This window comes from Solea senegalensis, linkage group LG14 (assembly GCF_019176455.1).
Source record: "Solea senegalensis isolate Sse05_10M linkage group LG14, IFAPA_SoseM_1, whole genome shotgun sequence".
In the NCBI taxonomy this organism is placed as follows: domain Eukaryota; kingdom Metazoa; phylum Chordata; class Actinopteri; order Pleuronectiformes; family Soleidae; genus Solea; species Solea senegalensis.
Window position 1 is genome coordinate 11,900,411 of NC_058034.1, and position 21,845 is coordinate 11,922,255.

General features: G+C 38.3%; 1 protein-coding gene across 1 annotated transcript in view; it reads left to right on the forward strand.

The window, feature by feature from the left end:
• Positions 1-1,408: 1,408 nt before the first annotated feature.
• Positions 1,409-21,845, forward strand: part of LOC122781006 (adhesion G-protein coupled receptor D2) — a 78,865-nt gene continuing 58,428 nt past the window's right edge. The window contains exons 1-19 of the mRNA XM_044044492.1: positions 1,409-1,438; positions 1,549-1,573; positions 2,861-3,085; positions 3,370-4,020; positions 5,999-6,208; positions 6,374-6,447; positions 6,542-6,844; positions 7,107-7,212; positions 7,726-7,872; positions 8,363-8,480; positions 9,130-9,241; positions 9,534-9,589; positions 10,217-10,343; positions 11,013-11,116; positions 12,492-12,594; positions 14,090-14,243; positions 14,409-14,542; positions 15,206-15,321; positions 16,724-16,844. Of these exons, the coding sequence (XP_043900427.1) occupies positions 1,409-1,438; positions 1,549-1,573; positions 2,861-3,085; positions 3,370-4,020; positions 5,999-6,208; positions 6,374-6,447; positions 6,542-6,844; positions 7,107-7,212; positions 7,726-7,872; positions 8,363-8,480; positions 9,130-9,241; positions 9,534-9,589; positions 10,217-10,343; positions 11,013-11,116; positions 12,492-12,594; positions 14,090-14,243; positions 14,409-14,542; positions 15,206-15,321; positions 16,724-16,844 (2,916 nt within the window). The remainder of the gene's footprint in view (positions 1,439-1,548; positions 1,574-2,860; positions 3,086-3,369; positions 4,021-5,998; positions 6,209-6,373; positions 6,448-6,541; positions 6,845-7,106; positions 7,213-7,725; positions 7,873-8,362; positions 8,481-9,129; positions 9,242-9,533; positions 9,590-10,216; positions 10,344-11,012; positions 11,117-12,491; positions 12,595-14,089; positions 14,244-14,408; positions 14,543-15,205; positions 15,322-16,723; positions 16,845-21,845) is intronic.

Below are 21,845 nucleotides of genomic sequence, written 5' to 3' on the forward strand. Positions count from 1 at the left end.
AAAGTAATTTCTGATATAAAATGTTAAGTTTAACATGTAAAAGTATTAAAAGTGAGTTAGTTTGAGCAATGGTAGATCAGCGGTAGGGTGAGTTGTCTTTCAACTGGAAGGTTGTGGGTTAAATTCCTGCCTCTGCTAGTCTATATGTGTCCTTGAGCCAGACATTTAACCCCATATTGCATCGCATGAATGGCAAAACTGTTGTGTAAAGCAGCTCATCAAGACTAGAAGAGCTCTATATAAATACAGATATATATAGATATAGATATTATCTTTGTCTTATCTTATACATTACCAACTCTAATGATTTTATTTATTCAACGAGTAACAAAGGTAATTAGAGGAAATGTAGTGGAGTGGAGTAAATGTTTAAAATATAAAGAAATATAAATGGCAAAGTAAAGTGCAGATATGTGAATTTTGTACTTGTGACAAAGTATATGTACTTTGTCACTGTACAACACTGGAACCCATGGTGTTTGTGTGTGTGTGCACGTCCATGCATGCACATGTGTCCATCTGACAAATGAGGATGTTTCTTTTTCGCCCACATTCATTGGGAACTCATGACCGGGAACACAAAGAGTACAAAATTTGAATAAAACAAAATCAAATAATTATTCAAATTAATAACAGTGTATGTTGCTGTTCTGAAATCTTCTTTGTTGACTACGGTCATGGAATCTTAGGTCAGTCTGATCAAACTAAGTACATTTTTTCAGAGAAAACTTTAACACAAGTGTTATGCTTCTTCATGTGAAACCTCAGATAAGCTCAAGACCTTAGCAGCCCTTGGTGGGACCTGGATGTCAGTGACAAATTCAAAGCCTTCCCTAACACTTATTTAGCTGTACTTAAAAAATAGAAAATAGTCAAACAGTGAACTAAAAAAAAAAGAGATTCCCTCTATCAAGGTGATTAATGGTTCCACATTCGCTGGTGTATTACATCATTGTACAAGCCTCTCCAGCTTGACGAGGCCCACTGAACTGCATTCAAACTTGGAGGGCCTTAAACCATAGTTTTGATAGCCTGGCCCTCTGCTCACTGCTGGTTACACCACTCCTCCTCCCTGTAGCCGCCTCCTCCTCCTCCTCATCTCCTCATGCTCTGTGGAGGAGTCGGTCTGTCACTCTGATCCCGCCACGGTTCTTCATGTGCTCCCGTGACGGTGTGACAGAAGGAGCACAGCTGAGAGGGAAACATTTCCAAAAAACAAACTAACGCTGTTTGAGTGCTGCGTTCACTGACTCCCCGCGACTGGAATGAGAAGACGCGCAAAAACGCTTTCAACACGACAAAAAGCTCAGGTAAAACATTTTTCATTTACTTTGTCTTTAAAATAACTTTAACCGTATGATGAAGCTGCTTTTCTTTATTAGATAATATTGTTTTTTTTCCCCTCAGGATGTCCAGCGTGGTGTTCATAGTCATGTTTGTAAGTACACAATCTTTGTGTTTATATCGTATGATATTTTGTTGTATCATATTTACGTTTGAATAAGGACACCTGTTGTTTCTTAAACTGGACTTTTACTGCTGTTTCAGGTGTCTTTTCACTGCTGTTTATCAGGTGAGTCACTTTTGTTTCCTTGAGTTAAAAAACGTGCTATAGTGGTTAAAACAAAGCTAACCTAGCTATTTATCAAGTAAACCACAGCTAATATGTAGCGTGTGTAGTGTGAAGCTAAATGTCTCACTTCAAAGCTAACTAGCAAGAATGTTAGTGGTAAAATGTTATCGTCCATTTAATGATTAATACAACAATAATAATAACTTGCAGTATCTAGCACAATGAAACAAGACGGTTCAGAAAACAATGTTGAAAACAGAGATGACATATGTGATATGATATATATAGTATAATAATTTATTAATAAAACTGATCAAATCTGTGATTTATTAAAAGTGGGAATGAACTTCATAGTATTTCACAACGTAAAATATAAACTTTTTGAGATTTGTCTTTTGTTTTAAGCTTAAGAGACAGTATATCTGTTTGAGGCTATCCTCATTGACTGAATGCATTCATCAGACCCTTACCTTACCTCACCTTACCCTAACCTAAACTTAAAAACGCACACACACACACAGGTTGTGCTGCTATTCTTCTTATATCTTCCATTCGTCCTATCCATTGGTTAAAGCTTAACAAAACCTTTATTCCAAACCATAGCCATAACCAGTTATTGCTTAATGCTTAACCCTTGACTTACAGTTCACAGTTTAATCCTAACCTTAAACAGAGCCTCAGACACAATGGTCTGTCTCATTTGGACTGTGCTTTGGTCTCTGTGAGGACCTGTGGTCCAGAAAAAAGTCTTAAAGAGGCAACAAAAACAAGTACACACACACACACACAGGTAGATTTAACTTGTCAACCACACAATTTATGAAGATGGTTTTCTGGGAATTTGTTCCATATTCAGCTGTAAACTCGACTTTGAGTGTGTGACAGATGTCAGTGTTTAATGGCACTTGACTTGACTCTGATGGGTGAACAGAAAGGCTTAGAATACATCATCGTTTGGCTGGGGGTGACCTCTAAGTTTGGATTGGAAACTAGATTTGTTTTCTCTAAATATTGCTAGTCTCACATTCATAGTAAAACATTTTACTTGGAAAATGTGGCAACAAGCTTTCACTAGTGCCCTCTGAGATCTTTTTGAAGCAGTGGCAGTGGAGCAAACAGACATGTTTATACAGATGCAAGAGCATTTGATATGCCATCAAGCCTGATATGATCTTAACAGAATTAAAATATCCAAAACATAGTCAGACATATCAGGCTGAGTTTTTGCCAGGTACATTTGGCATTGGTCTCTCCATTCATGTCTTTTTTTTTCTCTTCTTTGAACAGGCTTTACGTTGGAAACCAGAATGCTGACATATGATGAGTTCTATTATGAGTATGTGCCTGATCGCCTGCAGTGGAGCAGTGCAGGGGAACTATGTAACCAGCGCTCTGGGGCCTTAGCCACAGTTGCCAACTCAGCAGAGAACCAAAACCTAAACAGGTTTTTAAAGTCGATAAAAATCTCTCAACCTGTGTGGATTGACAAGAAAGTCATGACATATCTGACAAGTAGGTTCACTGGGCCAAATGTTTACATGCTATGTTGACATATAAATATCATTGCTCTGCTTTGTTGTACAATATGTGCTTCTGTCTTCTTACTGATTAAGCAAAAAGGGTAATGCTGTCATACAACACTCCTAACCACAGTGAATAAGTATTTTCCAAGTTTACAGTAGGAATTGGACCAGGAACTGGAATTTTATGATCAGGTTCCAACTTTTCCAAGAGCTGTGCCAGGATTTTTCTTCATTGTAATGTCTTTCTTCTCTCTATGTGGGGTGAAACCAAAGGTTCTTCCAGCACTGATTCAGCACTGATTCTGGAATTCAGAGGGCGCTCAGACAGGAAGCATGCCAGTCTCCTGCACAAGTTCTCCCCCATGGGCTCAGTGACCGTTTGCACCCGTCTCCGCTTCGATCCCAACTGCTTTGGAATTTCCACCATCTTCTCTTATTCCATCCAGTCATATATTAATGAGTTCCAGCTTCGTGCAAACCTGATCCAGGGCAAGCCTGTGCAGCTGGCTCTGCTGGTCCATGGCATTCATGGGCCCTACCAAGAAGCGTTTGACCATGATGACTTCTGGCACTCTGTGTGCGTTTCTTGGAGCCAGAATGGTGGACACTGGGCAATATATGCTGATGGCCTTGGATATTCTAGAGGCGACGGCCTAAACAGTTCTGACAGCATTGGTCCTGATGGCGTTTTCATTATTGGGCAGGAGCAGGACACCTTTGGGGGCTCATTTAAAAAGGATGAGTCATTCTCGGGGAACATCACAGAGTTACACATTTGGGACCGGGTACTGAATAGCAATGAAATCTCCACCATGGAAAATGAGTGCACGCTCATTTCCTCTGGGCTGGTGTTCCAGTGGAGTGAAGAAGCCATGAAAATAGAGTCCTCCGTTACAAAGCTGTGGAGCGACATCCCATGTCAAGGTAAATTAGTCAGGATTCTGCATGGGCACAGGAGGAAAGTAGAGTCTCCAGAAATTAAATCAAAATTAGAAATGCTAACTGAATAACAGGAATAGTTTACATCTTAAACTACAAAATAAACTTAAATCTATTCACAAGATCTGCTGTTATAGATCACTTGTGTTAGACATATGTTCATATGTTGAGCTTGGCTCTCGATTTGGGTGGGGCTGCTGTGCAGAAAAGCAATCACATGAGACCATTTGAAAGTCATTGTGAAGTACACACTTTTCAGTAACTTGCCAAGATCTGAGCTGGCCTGATGTAAACTCCACCCAATTGGCAATTCAGGCAGTGTAAAACAAATGATGTGAAAACAATCACGTGTATCCAGGCCCACATTTGCTCTTATTATCCTATTCTTTTCTTCAGCTTAACCTACTTTATATATTGTTTCAGGTCAAATAATGTTCACATGCAGGCAGGTAAAAGTTGGTTTTACTTTTACTATTTCCAGAGAGGTTTGGACATGTTCTAAAAATGCGATAAAAACACGTCAACAGATAGAAAACTTTCTTTTTGTAAAGGCCTCAGGTAGCCAGTGTAAGTTAGCTATAACCGGAGTGATGTGATTCTTAGTTCTGGTTAAAAGCCCAGCAGCAATATTTTGAACACGTTTTAGTTAAATGTTGCTCAATTGATGCTGTGACATTGATGATGATGAGTTGGCCAGTAGATGGCAGAATTTGTTTTGCCGTTTGCTGGGGTCCACTGAGCTCTGAGTTTGCTCTTTGTTTAATACAGTTTTAGGTAGCTACAACTTACCAGTGTTCAAATAAATGGGTGAACTGCCAAATTTAACAATTTGTCAACCTGAATTTTGGATTTGGGTTGAACACACAATATATATATATATCTCCAATATATAAATGCCCCTGGCAATGCAAAGCTGGCACATTTTCTGGTTCTATTTCATTTTCCACTGCATTACCAGCACTGAACAAAAATGCCAATGAAGAGCTTTTATTGTGCGAGCACTGTGACAAATTACCTGTGTTACACAAGTATTGTAAATGACCGTGTCCACACATTGCTGGAATTGATTTAAAACATTAATTGCATTGTCATTTCAAGAAAATGTAAACATCAGCTAATAATATCAGGACTTGGAATTGGCATATGATAAAGACAGTACTTAATGTCTCTGATTGGATTTACCCCTCATGATTTACAAGGTTACCCTTAGTACTTTTCTCAGTTTGTGGCATGCTTTGGCTAACATGCATACACACTGTTTTCCTTTTCAAACTTAGTACGTTTAATGAAGGTGAGGAAACGGGGAATCTGCTTGGCGTGCTCTCCCTGTTCAGTAAAGAGTGGAGAAGATGACCAAGTTGTAATTGGCAAATGGTAGAGCTCCTAATGGTTCTTGTAAATGTTTTGTAACTCGCGTCACCCTGAATCCCACCCTTCTAAACAAATTTCCCTGACATCATGGTCCCCAGTGAGCACTGTAGCTTCAAAAAAAAAACAAAAACACTCCTCCTCACAAAACTGAATGTGGGGGAAGGATAGTACTCCTCCAGTAAGTCGAAGACACAGTATAAGAATGTGTTTGCCAGTGAAGCTGATTGAGCTGTAGCATGTGTAAGAGCTAATGACGACCATGCATCTCTGATTTGTCTCATAACTTAATCCAACATGGTTCAACACAGTTCAAATATAATATTAAGGCCATATTGCTAACTTATGCTTAAATAGTTAACAAAATTTGAAGTAATTAAAGAATGTGCAAACATTTTATAATGTGATGCTGGAAAGCTGATATGACAGCGTATCTTTAATATCTTGCCATACCTGGCTTGACTAATATCTTTGTATGCTGAAAAATTGAGTTTTTCAAATATGCCTTACACACATAATTGTGACTGGAAATTACCTTCATTGTTGATTTGAATTAGAATTTTAACATTACTATTTTCACTATTTTCTTCAATAGGTAACTTCACTGATTTAGCAAATCCGCTCCTGACTTCACTCAAGGATGGAAATTCGGATGGAAATTATTCACAGAATCAAACATTCTCCTTTGAGGTGTTCCACAGCGTTCAGTCTGAAGAGAATTGTGGCATATTTGATCCCATTATTGAAAATTTGAGTCTAACCAACTGTGACTCATACAGAGGGTCTGTGTGCCAGTTTAAAAAAGGTAATAATAACACCACTTACAGTTTTGTGTGTTTTATGTTACATGCTTTTGCTTTGTTATCTATTAATACATAGAATAGTAAAAATGATTAGTCTGTCTGTCTCTAACATTGCTGTTTGTACTAGATTGCATTGTCTTTTATTACATTGTTCTCTGTTTCCTTAGACGTGGTGGATGTTTTCAGTTTACCAAATACACCGTTCTTCAATAGACTGAGCAAGGATCCTGCGAATAAAGCTGTGAGTTAGGAAGGTGATTTGTCTGCAGCATATTACTACATTTAATTCAGGACCGATAACTAGCAAATCGCATTTTGTCTCCCTTTTTCCCCAGTTGATGGAGGAGCTGAGCATCAACACCTCCTGGGAGAAAGATTTGACTTTGCTGAATCAGCTGGCCCAGGCTGTCCTGCGTACTGTGGAAGCTGGTGGCCAGGACTCCCTCACCTCTGCTGATGTCCTCTACCTCTCCGAGAGGATTGACATGGCATCAGTGGCTAGTACTCGCTCTGCTCGACCTGATGCAGCAGAGGTCGTGGTTTCCATTGCTACAAACTTCGTGAGGGCAGCAAGTTTGACACTGGCGCCCAGTATTGCGACAAAGAGGATGGCCCGGACAGACGATGGGGTGAGGGCGGTTATCTGTTTATTTGTTATTTTTTATTCCAGAAAAGTTAGGATTATTTATGATAATGGGCTCTTGTAAGTAACTGGCATCAATCCCCCGAATAACAACTCCAGTAAACTGAGGCTCCCTGTATTTGTATCACATGTCTGATTCTACTTTTGGGGAATGAGGTAGAATACTTGAATCCCCATTCTTTAACCTCCATGAATCTTAATCTGATTTTTTTTGTTTTGTTTTTGGTTCTTTATTTCTTGTACAGGACATTGTGGAGGCCTTTAAAATTGTCAAGGAAATTGACAGTTTGTTTGAAATGGTGGCTGACTTTGCAACTTTGTTTGGTCATACAAGAGGCATCGTTGTTTCTACGGAGAAAATTGGTAAGTCATCTTGTATGCCAGGTTTAAAATATCAAATATCAAAGTGGATTTACCTTTCTTGCTATTTACCTTTCTTACCTTTACTTGCTAGTAAAGTAACAACATGTTGATGTAATAGGGTTGTAATATGTATGGCATTACCATCTTATGACTAATGCAATTTCAAACTTGGTCATAACAATAGTAATTGTGTGGAAATACGGTGTAATAGTTAACAGGTAATAGTTTGGCAATTAAAATGACTAAAGTCTGCCATCAGTGTGTAATACCTTCAAATGTTTATGAATCAACTTTGTGCTATAAAGTTGAAATTCATAGAAATTAAGATGACTGACCTCTCTGTTTCAAAATGTTAATCATACTATTACCATATTTTCATTGTACTAATATCTGTTACCACTTTAGTCTTTGTGACATAGATGAATAAAGCATACAGTGCATTTCTGTCTGGGCTCACGCCTGTTGTTAATCTGTGTTTTTTGTTGGTGTGTCCTCTGTTCTCTTTGCTGCTAGTTATTTGCATGAAATGGCTGCGACTGTCAAAAGAGAACTGTAGTCAAGTCTTCAGTCCATCTGAGGCCATCTCCCACGCCATGAACATCAGTGTTCAGGATGGGATAGTCATCTCTGATACTGAACTTCAGAGGATACGTTCACTTGGTAGGAAACACACACACACACACACACACACACACACACACACACTCAGTGCTGTTAGAATGACCAAATGCAAATTTATTGGATGACGAAAATTAGTTTTTTTTTTAATTTTACAATTTCAGTTTTTAAAAGCCTAATCACAACTGTATGTTTTTGAAGCTGTAATTACTATGGTGTACACGCTTCAATACAATGCATGGTTATGACAGACAAAACAAAACAAAACAACATGTCGGCATAGAGGACTTGTTGAAAATATTCCCTGAACAATCTAAATAAGAAATAGCTGGGAGGAATAATGGAACCGGAGCTCTGAGCAAATAAATTCTTTGCTAACAGTTCAGTGTATTGTCACTGGCAACTCAAAGTGCAGGCATGTGAAAGTGTGATGCTGCTGAAACTTCAAGTTAATGCATACTCAACATTTTGTTTTTGCACCGTTACTGACTGAGAAATAAAGCTGCTGTGCTCTTCCTCTTTCCGTCATCAGGATATGAGGAAGTGGTGCTCATTCATACCCACTATAGCGATCTAAATCTCTCGTATCTAAGCCCTCTTCAATCTGGAACACAGGAACCTCCAGTGAGTCAGCCAGACTCAGCTGAAAGGTGAGTCAACCCACAGAAATTCACAGAACAAAAAAAAAATGGCTTTAGCATATTTTATTTCAATCGATGTTGTTCTGGAAGGACAGCTAGTTGTCCACCAACATGAAAGTCAGTGATTTGATTCCTGCTCTTCCACTCTGCATGTCAAAATGTCCCTGGGTAAGACATTGAATCACAAACAGTGCATGTAAATAGGTGTGAATGGAAAATCTGCCATCGAAAGGGCTTTGAGTGGTTGTCAAGACTAGAAAAGTGTTTTATAAATACAGAAAATGTACTTTATTTTATATAGATTTTATGTATTTTTATACTGGCCGACAAATTTAGGAATTAGTTGTTAAAAGCATCTGAGCAGAAGAAATATTCGGCTTATTGTTCAGTAAAGGTTTTGCCTTCAGTAAAATGTGTAAATTTACATTTAAATTTAAATTTAAATTAACCAACATTCAGCGACAACAAAAAAAACCATTAAAATGTACTTTTAATTTCCTGCAAAATGACAGATCACCAGAGTTCTGTTAGCGACGTGCCATTATATTGTAGTAATTGTTTTAAATTCAACTCATTCAAAGTGGTTAACTTCATTAGGACACATCAGTTTTGTTTATTTTTTTGAATGCACCTTTGACCTTAACCTCGTCATTCCCAGCATTCTCCCAGGTCACCTGTCTTCTGCTGTCATATCAGCTACGATTCGAGATTCCCTGAAGCGCCAAAACATCCCTGCGGCCGTCCAGTACACCCTCTCTTCATCAGATGTGGTATGAAGAAGAAGAGCGTGCCACGCCGTATGATTATTCTGCAGATGATATAGCTTATACAGACATATTTCATTCTGATCCAGGGTAGCTCTTCTTGACAAGAAGTTGTTACAGTCATTTAAATCTAAATGTTTGACCTTAAAGGGAACACATTTTTAGTATGCACCCCAAAAAAGAGCAAAGATAAAAAGTTGTAACTGAGTTCTTGCACCGTGTTGTGAATGGCTGAGGTTGGAGCATGTTAATTAGCGACAGGCACGCGGCATTCATTTGTTCATGTCTCTGTTTCTAGGTGGAGAATTCAAAGCGACTTCCTCCTGTTTGTGCCTTTTGGAATTTCAGCCTGATGTGAGTTTGACCAACACAAACACAAATTTACTTTTTCTGGAGTGAGAAATGAATGTGCTCTTTCAATAGAGATTGATAGAGCTGGTGGGTAAATTACAGCAATTTGGTCTTTTTCTGTGTACTATTAATGTTTAAGATGTACAGTACTGTACCAAAGTTTGTCAAAATCTGTGTTTGGGACATTTGTATTGGAATGATGTGACTGAAAGTTGTTCTAATATATTAACAAGCTGTCAATGAGTTAAACTTATACAACGTGTGTATGTAATGCTCGGCATGTCTAGAATAAACCTGGCATAATGGATCTTTTTCACAGCAGATATTTGTGGACTTGAAATGTAGGCTTTACCAAAAATACTTGACATTTTAACCTATAAATGTGTTATTTTAAAAGGACATACATGTTTCCTGTATTTTCTGAATGTTCCAGTGATGTGGTGAAGAAATAATTACACTGCATAGTCATTATAGCGTTGCTAAAACAACAAATGTGTATTCAAGTTTTTCTAATTCCAAAGGCAACAATCAAACACATTAGATTCATGATATTTAAAACTGAACAAATCTATTCTCTCTGAAATAAAATGACGTTTGACGAGTCTGCTCTTATGCGTTGTGCTTTTGCAGGCACAATCGTACCAATTGCTGGTCCAATGTCGGATGCAGGGTGACCCATGCGGACTCTGGTGTCACTTCCTGTCTATGTAACCACACCACCAATTTTGCAGTGTTGATGAATTACCTGGAGTCGAAGGTAACTCGAGATGTTTTATGATGCACTGACGTAAATCACACATACACAGGCTCAGAGGTTGCATGAGGGGAAAATGTAAACTCTATATTTGAAAGTCAAACCATAAATTCAAACTGTGGTAAAGGTGATGAGAACTTATTCAGTATTCATTTTTAAATACTGATTATATGTATTTTATTGAATTTTTCATATCTAATAGATGCTTTTTTTGTAATACAGAAGCACTTATATATAAAAATAATTATTTGCTTCTACATTTATCTATCTGCTGATGTGAAATCTTACACCAGTTGAAGATCTTAAACCTCTAAAATTGTGGCAGTGTTTTGCAGTGCACAATATTAACCAGCAGGTGTCACTCCCAGTGTTTCTATATTGTTTAAGAATTCAATGGTAGGACTGTTCTGTCTCTCTGTATTTTACTATATATATGTAAAGTATTTAAATAAGGTAAAAACAATACAATAAATAACATCAAGAGCCTTTGGATATTTTTAGATGTTTACATTTAGAGGATTTACATTGTTTTTGGGATTAACAAATGGAAATGGGCTAAACCTGTGATTTTCAAGTTATGGCATCATGATTGCAGATTAACGACTGGTCCACTCTGACATCACTCTTCTTTTCTCTCTTCCACATGCAACTACTGTTCCCTCCTAATCCCAGTGGAGTCCCGAGGAAGAGCTTATTTTAACCAAGCTGACATTCATTGGCTCTGGTGCGTCTCTGTGTGCACTGGTGGTGACCTTGATGCTGTTCACTGTGCTGGAGTGAGTAGTTGATTTTTTCGGTCCCACTTATACTATAACTATAATTCCAAAATATCTGCTTGGTTTCTGTCTGTTGAAGCCAGTACACACAACTTGGCCTCAGGCGTTTTTTTTCCCCACTGTATATTCACAATATAGTCACTTGTAACTGTTGCTACAGTACAACAACAGTGGTAACTGTACAAATACCACATTTTATATGCAGTGTAGTCACCTGGAGTGATATCACTGTGGATACAGTGCATTTAGATGCACACGGTATTGTAAATATAACACTTGAATCTCACCATGCTCGCTTTCAAAGACGCAGAGGAAAGAAACTAAGGAACAGCACAATATCTTACCGGCCCAGTAGTTACCCGTCGTCTCCTCTCTAAGGCTGGTATGAGTATTGACCAGTGCTAATGCAGTAATTACTGGTGTCTACATGTGAGTCCACTCTGAAGGTTTATGGCAGCATTCTGCAGCTGTTAATTAAGATTAGGGTCACTGAGGGATCACAGTCAGCCAGAGAGAAGCTGCCGTTTTGCGATTTATGACTGTCCTGAAATCAGAGAGAGCAGCCATGCATTTCACACACGTGCCGGGCGTATGATGTACATGGATCTGGTTGCTTAAATACACACAACACACCCGCATGCTCAAAGCAGAGGCGTACATGTGCACAGACACATGCATAATCACACATAAAATTATGGTGGGCACAAGCAGTGATGCAGTTATGGAATGTGTCTTAATAGGCTGAACCTATCATGAGGCAATGAGAGGCTCTTCAGTCAATTTATTGAAATGACGTTGCAGCAGTTTCACCTGACTGTTTCTTTTATGTTTTGTGAACCCCCTGAAAAGGAAACAACCCACTTAACCCATGGTTTGTTTCAGAGATTATACTGTTTGATAGAAATATATATGCATTCTGTAACTATTTCCTCTTTATATTTAAATTTGAGTAGTAGTGTACTTTACATAGTAAAATTACATCAGGCATCTGCATAGAAACTAATTGGAAAACAAACATTTCTCACAAACTGCACTTGTAGATCCTCTGCACAAATCTCAACCAACAACAGAAACAGATTGATGTTGGAAAGGGAGGAGATTAAAAAGACACATCTGGAATAATACTTATAATAATAATTATAGCCTTGGATATTAGTGAGTGTGGTTGAACCAGTGTTGTGTCTCACACTGAGTAAAATATCTCAATTAGTTCAAGGCTTAGCTGTGAATAAATGCATCTAGGATCATCTCATTTTAAAATTTCCACTGACGTAGACAAAATTATTGACTATAATTATATTGTTATTGCTGTTTTATAAATATATATAAAAAAGGTCCTCTACTCTTTTTAACGTTATCCCTTCTCCTTCCGTAGTATCCCAAAATCTGACAGGACGTCCATTCATAAGAACCTATTCATTGCTCTGATCTGTGCCCAGGTGATTCTGCTCTGCAGCAGCTCAGCCATTCACAACAAGGTACATGCAGACAACTAAAACATCCACTCTTTGTTTTACAATGTACAGAATTTAATGGTGTTACACGAAAATTGAAAGGGAATTTTAGACTGAAACAGAAACTAATTTGTAGTAGTTTGTTCTCAAGTGAAAGTTAAAAAATGTGATCATTTTTACAATACAATAAGTCAAACAGCTTTAAATATTATATAATCCTCAGTGCTCATTTCTTCACTGTCTTGTTACTAGGAAATTCAATAAAAATTGAAATCCATACTGAGATTCCAACAAATGCTTTGGCCTTTGATTTGACATCAGTGACCCCTGCTGCCATGTCCATCAGCCAAAATGCCGTCTGTGGTCATTTAATAACCTGTAGTTGGTTTGACCCCTGCTCCTTTGACTCCAGGTCATCAGGATGGACTTAGCCTCTGGGAGCAGATGGCAGCTTGTGGCAAATGTACCAAATGGTTTCATATGTGTATAAATAGGCAGAACAACCGTCAGGAAGATAATTTTGACAAGGTTTATTTTCCACATGATTGTGTCCAACGTGGGCTAATCAGTTAGTGACTTCTGTCACAATTTGATTGTATTATCATGATACGTATGTGCTGTTTGGATTTGTATTGCAATTTTTGGATTTATTGCAATTATGACATGTCAGTCTAACATTTACCTAAATTGAACAGTGGGACAGTGAAACATAACATGTGCAACATAATGTTGTTTTTAAGTGAACTGCTACATTTAGCGTGTAGTATTTTTCATTACAGAATAATACATAATACATATTTTATGAGGTATCAACACCTACTTATTTATGTGTTTGGAATTGTAAGCATTATAAATGGGTTTTCTATCCGTCAACAACATATGGCTTAACCTTTGACAATTTGTGTTAGCGTGTGGGTTTCACTCGTCTTTTGTTGTCAAGAGAAAACTGAAATTTATCGCATCCACTCTGCCATAAATTCTTTTCATTGATTATTGTAGTGTCAGACTCTTAAATGTGGGCAGATTCTTGCCTGTATGTGGAAACAGCACATACCTGTACGTCTTGAAAGTTTTAGTTTTCAAAAGGTGGCTGTATGAAAAGGGCCAGAAAACATGCAGAAAAGCTTGCATCCATTGTGTGCCGATCTATGGCTGCATTCTTGACATTTCTACAGAATAATGTAGTTTGTCAGTTAAACTTTCTTTGGGTTACCGCATCCCTCCTTGTTTGTGCGTAGATTTACATCTGGCTTTTGGAGGCAGAGGTTTTTTTTTCCCCCACACAAAAGTGACCCTTGCAAATTGTTTAAATGCCATGTGCAATAAACCAATCCTCAATCTAACCCTACCCTACAGGAGATGGGCACACTTTTCTGATTATGTGTATGAGCGGATGTGTGGTGCCTTTGTGGCAAAGGAATTCATGCGATCTACCTTTTGCTTTCATGGATCCCTCGGAGCCTTACCTTGAAAACACTTTTAAAATGTCTGGTCTGCCCGCCCGCCTGTGTGTTTGTAGGTGGCGTGTACACTTGTGGCAGCGCTGCTTCATCTCTTCTTCATGGCAGCATTTAGCTGGATGCTGGTGGAGGGTCTGCTGCTCTGGAGCAAGGTGGTCGCAGTCAACCTAAGCGAGGATCGACATATGAAATATTACTATCTCATTGGCTGGGGTAAAACAATTGTCAGTTTATTCTTTCCATAATTGTACAGTGATTGTACAGGATGTTTTCCCCTTCCTCCATCTTCCTGATTATCTATTTCTTGCTGCTTGTTTTCTTCTCCTTCATTCTCCTTTTAAATATCCCTCCCTCCCTCCCTCCCCTGCATCACTTTAGGTCTGCCGGTGCTGATAGTCACCATTACACTGGCATCGGCCTCGGGCAAATACTCAGCCGACGGCTACTGTTGGCTCAGTGTCCAGAATGGTGTTATCTGGGGCTTTGCTGGACCCGTCATCTTCATCATCATGGTTCGCACGGGAAATCGTAATCCTGTCATATGTTGCCTGTTTAAGTTGAAATTGTTGAAATTCAAAAATGATTTTTTTCCCAGTTTAATATTCTTATTAATTCTTTAAACAGTAGTCATTTTGGTAGGGCTGGGCAATGTGGCTTAACAATAAAATCTCAGATTTTATCCCACAAAAAAAAATGTTTCAAACCCCAAATGACAAAAACAAAAACTTGTTTGAATAATTTCTTTATTTTGTTTTTATTTTCCCTTGTGGTCATTTGGAAAATATTTCTCCTCGGGTGGAAAGTGCAACAATATAAGATAGCATGCCCTGCCGTTGTAAACAACTGCAGGAATACAACTTTTTAGCAAGATTTCTACTGGCTTCAAACTGTCAAATCCTCCTGAACTATAAATGCGTATTAATCTCTAAAATGGGTTTATTGCCTAGCCCTACATTTTGGACATTATTTCATTACTCATGGCCTTAATGTCCTACCCACAGATTATCTCCGCCCTTTTGCTTTTCCACTCAATTCAATTCAAAAATTTGTATAGTTCCCAACATCTCAAGGCACTTCACATAACACGCTTTTATGGTATTATAGAGAGAATATTTTCCTCTTCTCTGCTCTTGTTTTGCCGCCAATCATTTCTGTTTCCTCGCTTTTATTTCCAGGTAAATATCATGATCCTATCGAGAGTAGTGCTCATATCCATCTCCACAGCTAAGAGAAGGTCCATCATGTTGGCCATGGGCACCAGTCCTGTGGAACAAGCCTATGAGCAAATCAGGTATGAACCACAAGGAGGTGCTGTTTGTCCTTTTTCTTTCTTTCTTTCTGTCTTTTTTTCCCTATTCTTCCCCTGGTTACAGGACTGACTTGGAGCAGACATGCTGCAGTCACTGGGCATCAAATAAAAAGCAGATGGAATATTTTATATTGGATTTGTCATTTAAAAAAAACAGCGAGCCTCATTTATCAAACAAGATAGGAATACATTTTGAATGAGTTGCATCAGTGCGGTACATATAATAGGCTTCAAGCATCAATGTTGACAGGAAAAAGAAAGATTTTTGTTCATATAAAAGTGTTTCTTGACCAGTGAGTGTTATTATTAAAACATTACTTAAGCAGCACTACTATTTTCCTTCCATAAAACCTTATTGACCTGACTAAAAAAGGAAATGGTGGTTGTGAAAACGGCTCCCTTTGTAATGTTGGGATGCAAAATATTGTGTTTATTTTCATTTTATTTATTAATTCTAATTGTATTTAAACTTATAGTTGCTGCTGCCCAATGTATGAAAATACTCCAAATGTCTCCAAGTTTTTTAAGGGTTTCATAATTTAGTTTATCATTGTAACTGCTCATTAGATGTGTGTGTGTGTGTGTGTTAACAAAATTAATTAGTCACATTTATGAGTGCGTGTGTTACAGATAGATCAGTATGATTACTTAAGCGAACATTTTAGCTAGTTTAACTAGTTTCACTATAGGTTACCATTGATTTTTTTTGCATTGTTATGTGGGACTGTAGCTCTATCACTATCTTTGTTTTGCACGTTCTGTTTTGGTTCTGTTTTTGCTCATCAGAGTGAAACTCTGCTGTGTGTGATCCAGTCAACCTCATATACATTTAGTGAAAATCATGTTTAAATATACACGTTTTTTTTTCACAATGTCAGCCCACCGCGGCTCACAGTAGGTGCTCTATGAAGGTTTTCAAAGCAGGCCTTGAACCATTTGGCACCTCTGGGTGGCAGCCGTCTCAGAATTTCAAACACATTTCTCTGCTGAGTAAACTAGGGCTCGCCGCCCGCCATGTCACACACGCACCAACACACACAGCTGGTGCGGTTTGGCGGTCACCTGAGTGGGAAGCTAATTCCACTCTAAACAGAATTAAGGTGGATTTAAGGTGGGAAGTTGTCACCCCTTGAGCCTTTGCAGCCGCACTGTGTTGTATATGGAACAAGCAGCTTGCCAAAGGTGCTCAGTTTTGTCCAAAAAAAAAAAAGCTGAAATGTTGAGAAACCCAGAAGAGTTTTTTTTTTTTGAGGGAATGTTTAAATTGATTTTGTATGGTCTTGTGTACATTTAGCTTAGTCTGCCAGACAACCAGATCAGTCGATATGATGTTGTTTATGCTAATATTTTTTTGTAATTTTGTGTAACATGTGTGCGCACACAGGGCTGCAGTTAAAGCAGTGCTGGTGTTGCTGCCCATTCTTGGATTAACATGGCTGTGCGGCGTCCTGGTGCCTTTTTCCATTGTCATGGCCTACATCTTCATCCTTCTCAACTCACTACAGGTACACGCAAACTGACACTCACACAAAACATACAAAAATACCTTGTGATGATGTAATCAAACAGAATAAAAAGTAACCTCATAACCAGTTTATGAACCCTGAACTGTTTTTTCTTTTGTGGAAAATAGAAAGGTTGTCAGTTATACATTTAAATTTTGATTTCTGGAGGTAAGGTTAGATCAAGTCATTTGTCAGTGACAAGGCTAAGGCAGAAAGGAGGACAAAAGAGGCTCAATCTGGCTTTTGTTCAACAGGTATTCATTTTAACAAGGGAAGTCAATTTGTTGTTTGTTGGACATATTCAGATTTATGTATTCAGAGGTCAGCATTATTGATGTTGTCTGTGGCTCATCGGCTTTGGTTTTGTGCTTTTGTGCTTTCTTATTTTGTCACTTTCTGGGAAATTCACACTCTTCTTAGGAACTGTATTAATTTAACAATCATTACACCTGCAGACACTGCTGTCCCATGCAAAATGGCCACAACTCTGAGAAATGTTTGCGTTCACATAAAAAAAAAAAAAAAACCTGTGGAGCCCAATTTCACACTGCCCGAAAGTCATGAGGCAGAGAGCAAGGGAAAAAAAGTCGCATTCTCTGTCTGCAGCAGGCGACCCCAAATTACCCAGCTTCCCCAGGATGTCTAGATCCACCTTTGTGATTTGCTATTGTCTTTTAATCAGCTGTATCTTTGTTTGAGTTGTATATTTAACAAGAAAATCAATTCTAGTGGCAGTCTTGTTATTTATCACTTGTCTTGTTCCTTTTTGAAACATGCTGTGGCCGTCGCACTGTGGGAGGAACAAATGGCTAAATGATGACGTGTTTTTTATTTTATAAACTACAATTTACTTTGGGGTGTTACATATAAACCCTGTTAATATATTTGAATATGTGGTTTGATTTCAATGCCTTTGACTATTAACATAATTGTTAAATTAAATTAAAGGTAAGATGAGAAACAGTATTCCATTATTATGTATACATATATACTGTAAATATACATTCAGTGTATTTCACTGAAAACATTATCTCTTTTCTCGCTGTTTAGTGTGCAGCTTTCGTTCTTATTTACTCTTTCAGACATACATGCCGCGCAGTACAGGACAAAAATGCCTTTGAAAATTTCTCACATAAACAAAATAACCTGGATTATTTACCATGTACCTTGCGCTGTGTGTATGTGTGTGTGTGTGTGTGTTGGCGCGTCCATATGATTGTGTTTGTGTGTTGACGGGGTTTCTTGATAGCGGTAAGAGCCCCTGGTAATGAACAGCTGCTCTGGCATAATAGAGCTGCACCGAGTGTCTTTGAAAAGCCTCAGCAGTTCAGGGCACAACAGGAACCCTACCAGGTTTCAAGCTGCTCCAATGACACACTCTGTTGACCCCATGCTCTCTGGTCTCCACTGGTTGTAGTGACACTTAAAAGGAGTTTTCCTCAAGTGCCTGTGGTGTGTTCTGGGAGAATTTCAATCCATTTTAAGGTGGACTGCGCATTGCTGTTCTAGAGACAACACAGGCAGAACGCTGTATTTTTGCTTGTGCAGTCAAGACGCTCATGATGAAGTAGAAATGCAAAACACTGGAAACTATTTAAAGAAATACACAAGACAGACTTTTGAAATATAATTTTTTTGGTGATTGTAGTTTTTTTATTTCCTTTATAGTTGTTACACCCATAAGTGTTCTGTGCAGACTGTTAATCTCCTGTACTAACAAGAAAAGACTTACAATCTTATTCTTGGCTCTCTGAGGATGTATTCTGATCTTCTGATCCTGTATGTCTGCTGTCTGCTGTAGCTTCACCGGCAAGTCCATATTTGTCTTTACAATGTCTTCGCCACTCTAGGATGAACTCTGGATTTTTTTTTTTTCTCTGATGGATTACAGATGCATAACATATCATCCACAGAACAGAACCTCTGTTATATTCTGATCCGAGGTTTTCACGTACCGTCACGCACTGGTCATAGGTACACACATTTGTGTATAAATATTAAATATAGTGGCAAATATCAGCATGTTAATATGCTAAATCAAGATGGGAGAAGTTTATAGGTAAACATCAACATATTAACATAATGATGTGAGCTGGTGTAAGCGCTGAGCTCTAAGGATCACTGCGCTTATGTATACACTTCTGCGGGTGTATATGTTGGAACATGGCCTATTTTTCCCCCCATTACTTTTACTTGATGACCCTCTTAATACGTTAATTAGACCCTGCAATGTACTAGATCATTGTTGTCGTGAAGAAACCAGTCTTGCCTTCTTCAGTGCTATTGATCCCTGTGGGAGGGAGAGAAGAGTTGAACACAGTCCCGCCATAATGACCACTCATAAAGATGATAAAAGGTGTGTAACTTTAACAATAATGCATGCAAAATCTAAGCGAGTGAACGGGAGGTGAAAATAAAAAATAAATCAATAAAAATGCTCAATATTTTTTTTTTTTAAAGAAATCATTTTTTATTTGCAGCCGTTGTATTTTCATTGGGGCCGGCCAAAGCAAACATAAAGCTTAAGCGGCAAGCCTTTACTGTTAAATCAATAAAACAGATAATGTTGACAAACCTTTTTCATTGCACTCCCTGATGCCCTCTCCTCTCCTTCTCTTCCTCCTCCTCCTCCTCCTTCACAGCAGTCCCGACTGAAGTGTCTCTGCTGTCGCTGTTATTTCTCTCAGTAGAGGCCTGAGCACGCCATTATGAGTGAACATAGTGCAGACCTGGCATTAATGCGTACCTGCAGCACTGACCTCGGTAACCTGGGATTTAGATTTTTTTTGTTTGTATTTTTTTTGTCTGAGAAGCTTCCAACATACAGTATCACTAATGTGTACAAGTTGTTTAAGTTGTTTTGCTGTGCTAAAGAAGAATACAAGGGAATGTGTTTCCTTGTATGTTTACAGGTCTGTTATTTTGAGAACATTGATCAACACAATAACATATAGATAGTTTTTTTTATTTTTTATTTCAAACACATGTGCAACATTTACAGTGACAACACATACATTTACATCTCTATAAACGTTTGCATCAGCAGGTTTTTTTAAAATGCCAAAAGGCCAATGATGATGAAAATTGCATCATGTCACATTTTCTTTTTAAACCAAGAGCCTCACTTGTACATATGTATATATATATATATATATATTTGCATTGGGCCGTACCATTGAAGTACAGACAGAGCTTTACTTTAAGTAGATATTTGGTTCATCAGAATTGGTGCAAACTTCCTTCTCTAAGGCATCAGTTTTTATGAACAGTGTCACCATAAATAGTGGCATGCCTCATCTGCTTCCTTATCAAGCCGGAGATAAATAGCATAGGATGATGTGTGTGTGCGCATACGCGCCTGTTTGTGTGTGTGTGCAGGCAAGAGTGGGGGGCGCTCTCAGTTGCCTATAAATCGCTCCACTCTCCGTCATCCAATTTCTAGGCAATGCCATTCAAAACCTGCACGCCATCCATTACCTGGGTATAATAGGCATCTGGCCATGCAGTGTCCATCTTATTATTAGCCCATAACTTTAAACTATCAATAACTTAGAGCTGCACTGGCAGACAGCAGGGGGAAGAGAAAGGTAGAGCGGGAGGAAAACAATGTGGAGAGGTGAAGGAAGTTAGGGAGTCGCAGAGAAAATGTTAGGTTAACGATCGTCCTCTGCAAGTTGTTGAGAGTGCAAGTGTCTGTGGTTTGTTTTGGTAACTTTGTGGGGCATTCAATTGTCAAGAATGTGTCCTTTCATATTTATGTTATGTCGGTTTGCTGCCTGTGGAGGGCAACCCTGTGCTTTGTCGTTACACTGCAGAAATATAGAGAAATCAATGAGAGCATTTATCAGAGCCATTTCATTAATATTACATTAAGGTCTTTTATATCACTGAACTGATGGCAACAATGTATTTTACTATTTTTATTAAATCAACAGAGCGGCGAGGGGGTAACAAGATTTTACAGGCATTCAGTGGAGCTTTAAAGTGAAATTTGTCATTTCAGTCAGGGTTGAATCTAACTTCAGAAAAGAAAATACAGAGTATGTCGATGAAGAATAAAGCAAATGTTTGTGGTAGTTTAGTAGTTCATCTTTTCAAAAGAGAAGCAGACAAAATGTTGACATCAATTTCACTGTGGTCAGTTAGAAGTGGTAGTACACTTTTAATAAGCGTGCTCCAAAAGGACAGCTCTCGTTCAGATTTTCAGATAACCAAGCAAATCACTCGAATCGGTTTGATTTTTAATCTTAAACCTCTTAAAATTCAGAAACTGCATTTACTTCTTAAAGAAAACATTGTATTGCAGTTTGCCAATCTGTGCTTTTTTTTTCTTCTTTTTTTTTTCATGGGATTATCTGCAGTCAAATAATGCCCTGGTTCACCATTCACAGGTGTATTAGATGCCTAATAAGGGAAAGAAAAACTGACTGGAAAAGTAGTCTTTTTTACCTGAGGCATATTTTTAATGCAGCTTAAGGCTTCAATAAGCCTGCAACAGCCCCTGACTTCCTTAAACACACACACACACACAAACAGATGCACTGGCCTAGTGGAGCGTGACATCAGAGTATATCCAAGATATAGATATGATCAATAGAGTGTTGCTCTACCTATTGATTTTTGCCATATGGGAGATTTGTTGTGTGAGAGAGAGCAATGCTTTTACGGCATGTGAAGTGATTGTTTGAGAAAGGTTTTTTTTTTTTTTCCCTTTTCAGTAGCTCAGTGGCTACAAAACTGCATTTGAATATAATTAGGAACAGGAGTCGGTGGTTTATTCTCACATTAGCTTAATGAACACAGAGCACTGGACTATCACATGGAGGTAAACTCAGGCTGATATAATTCAGTTATTGGCCCTTTATTTTCAAACTATCTGGAAAATCTGAAATGAAATATTATGTTTTCACGTTGAGTTTGTCGTTAGATTTCACTGGCGGGCTTTTAAAGACGCTGTTACTGTCATGGTGGTGTGTCCCCCCCTTTGCTCTATCATCTCAT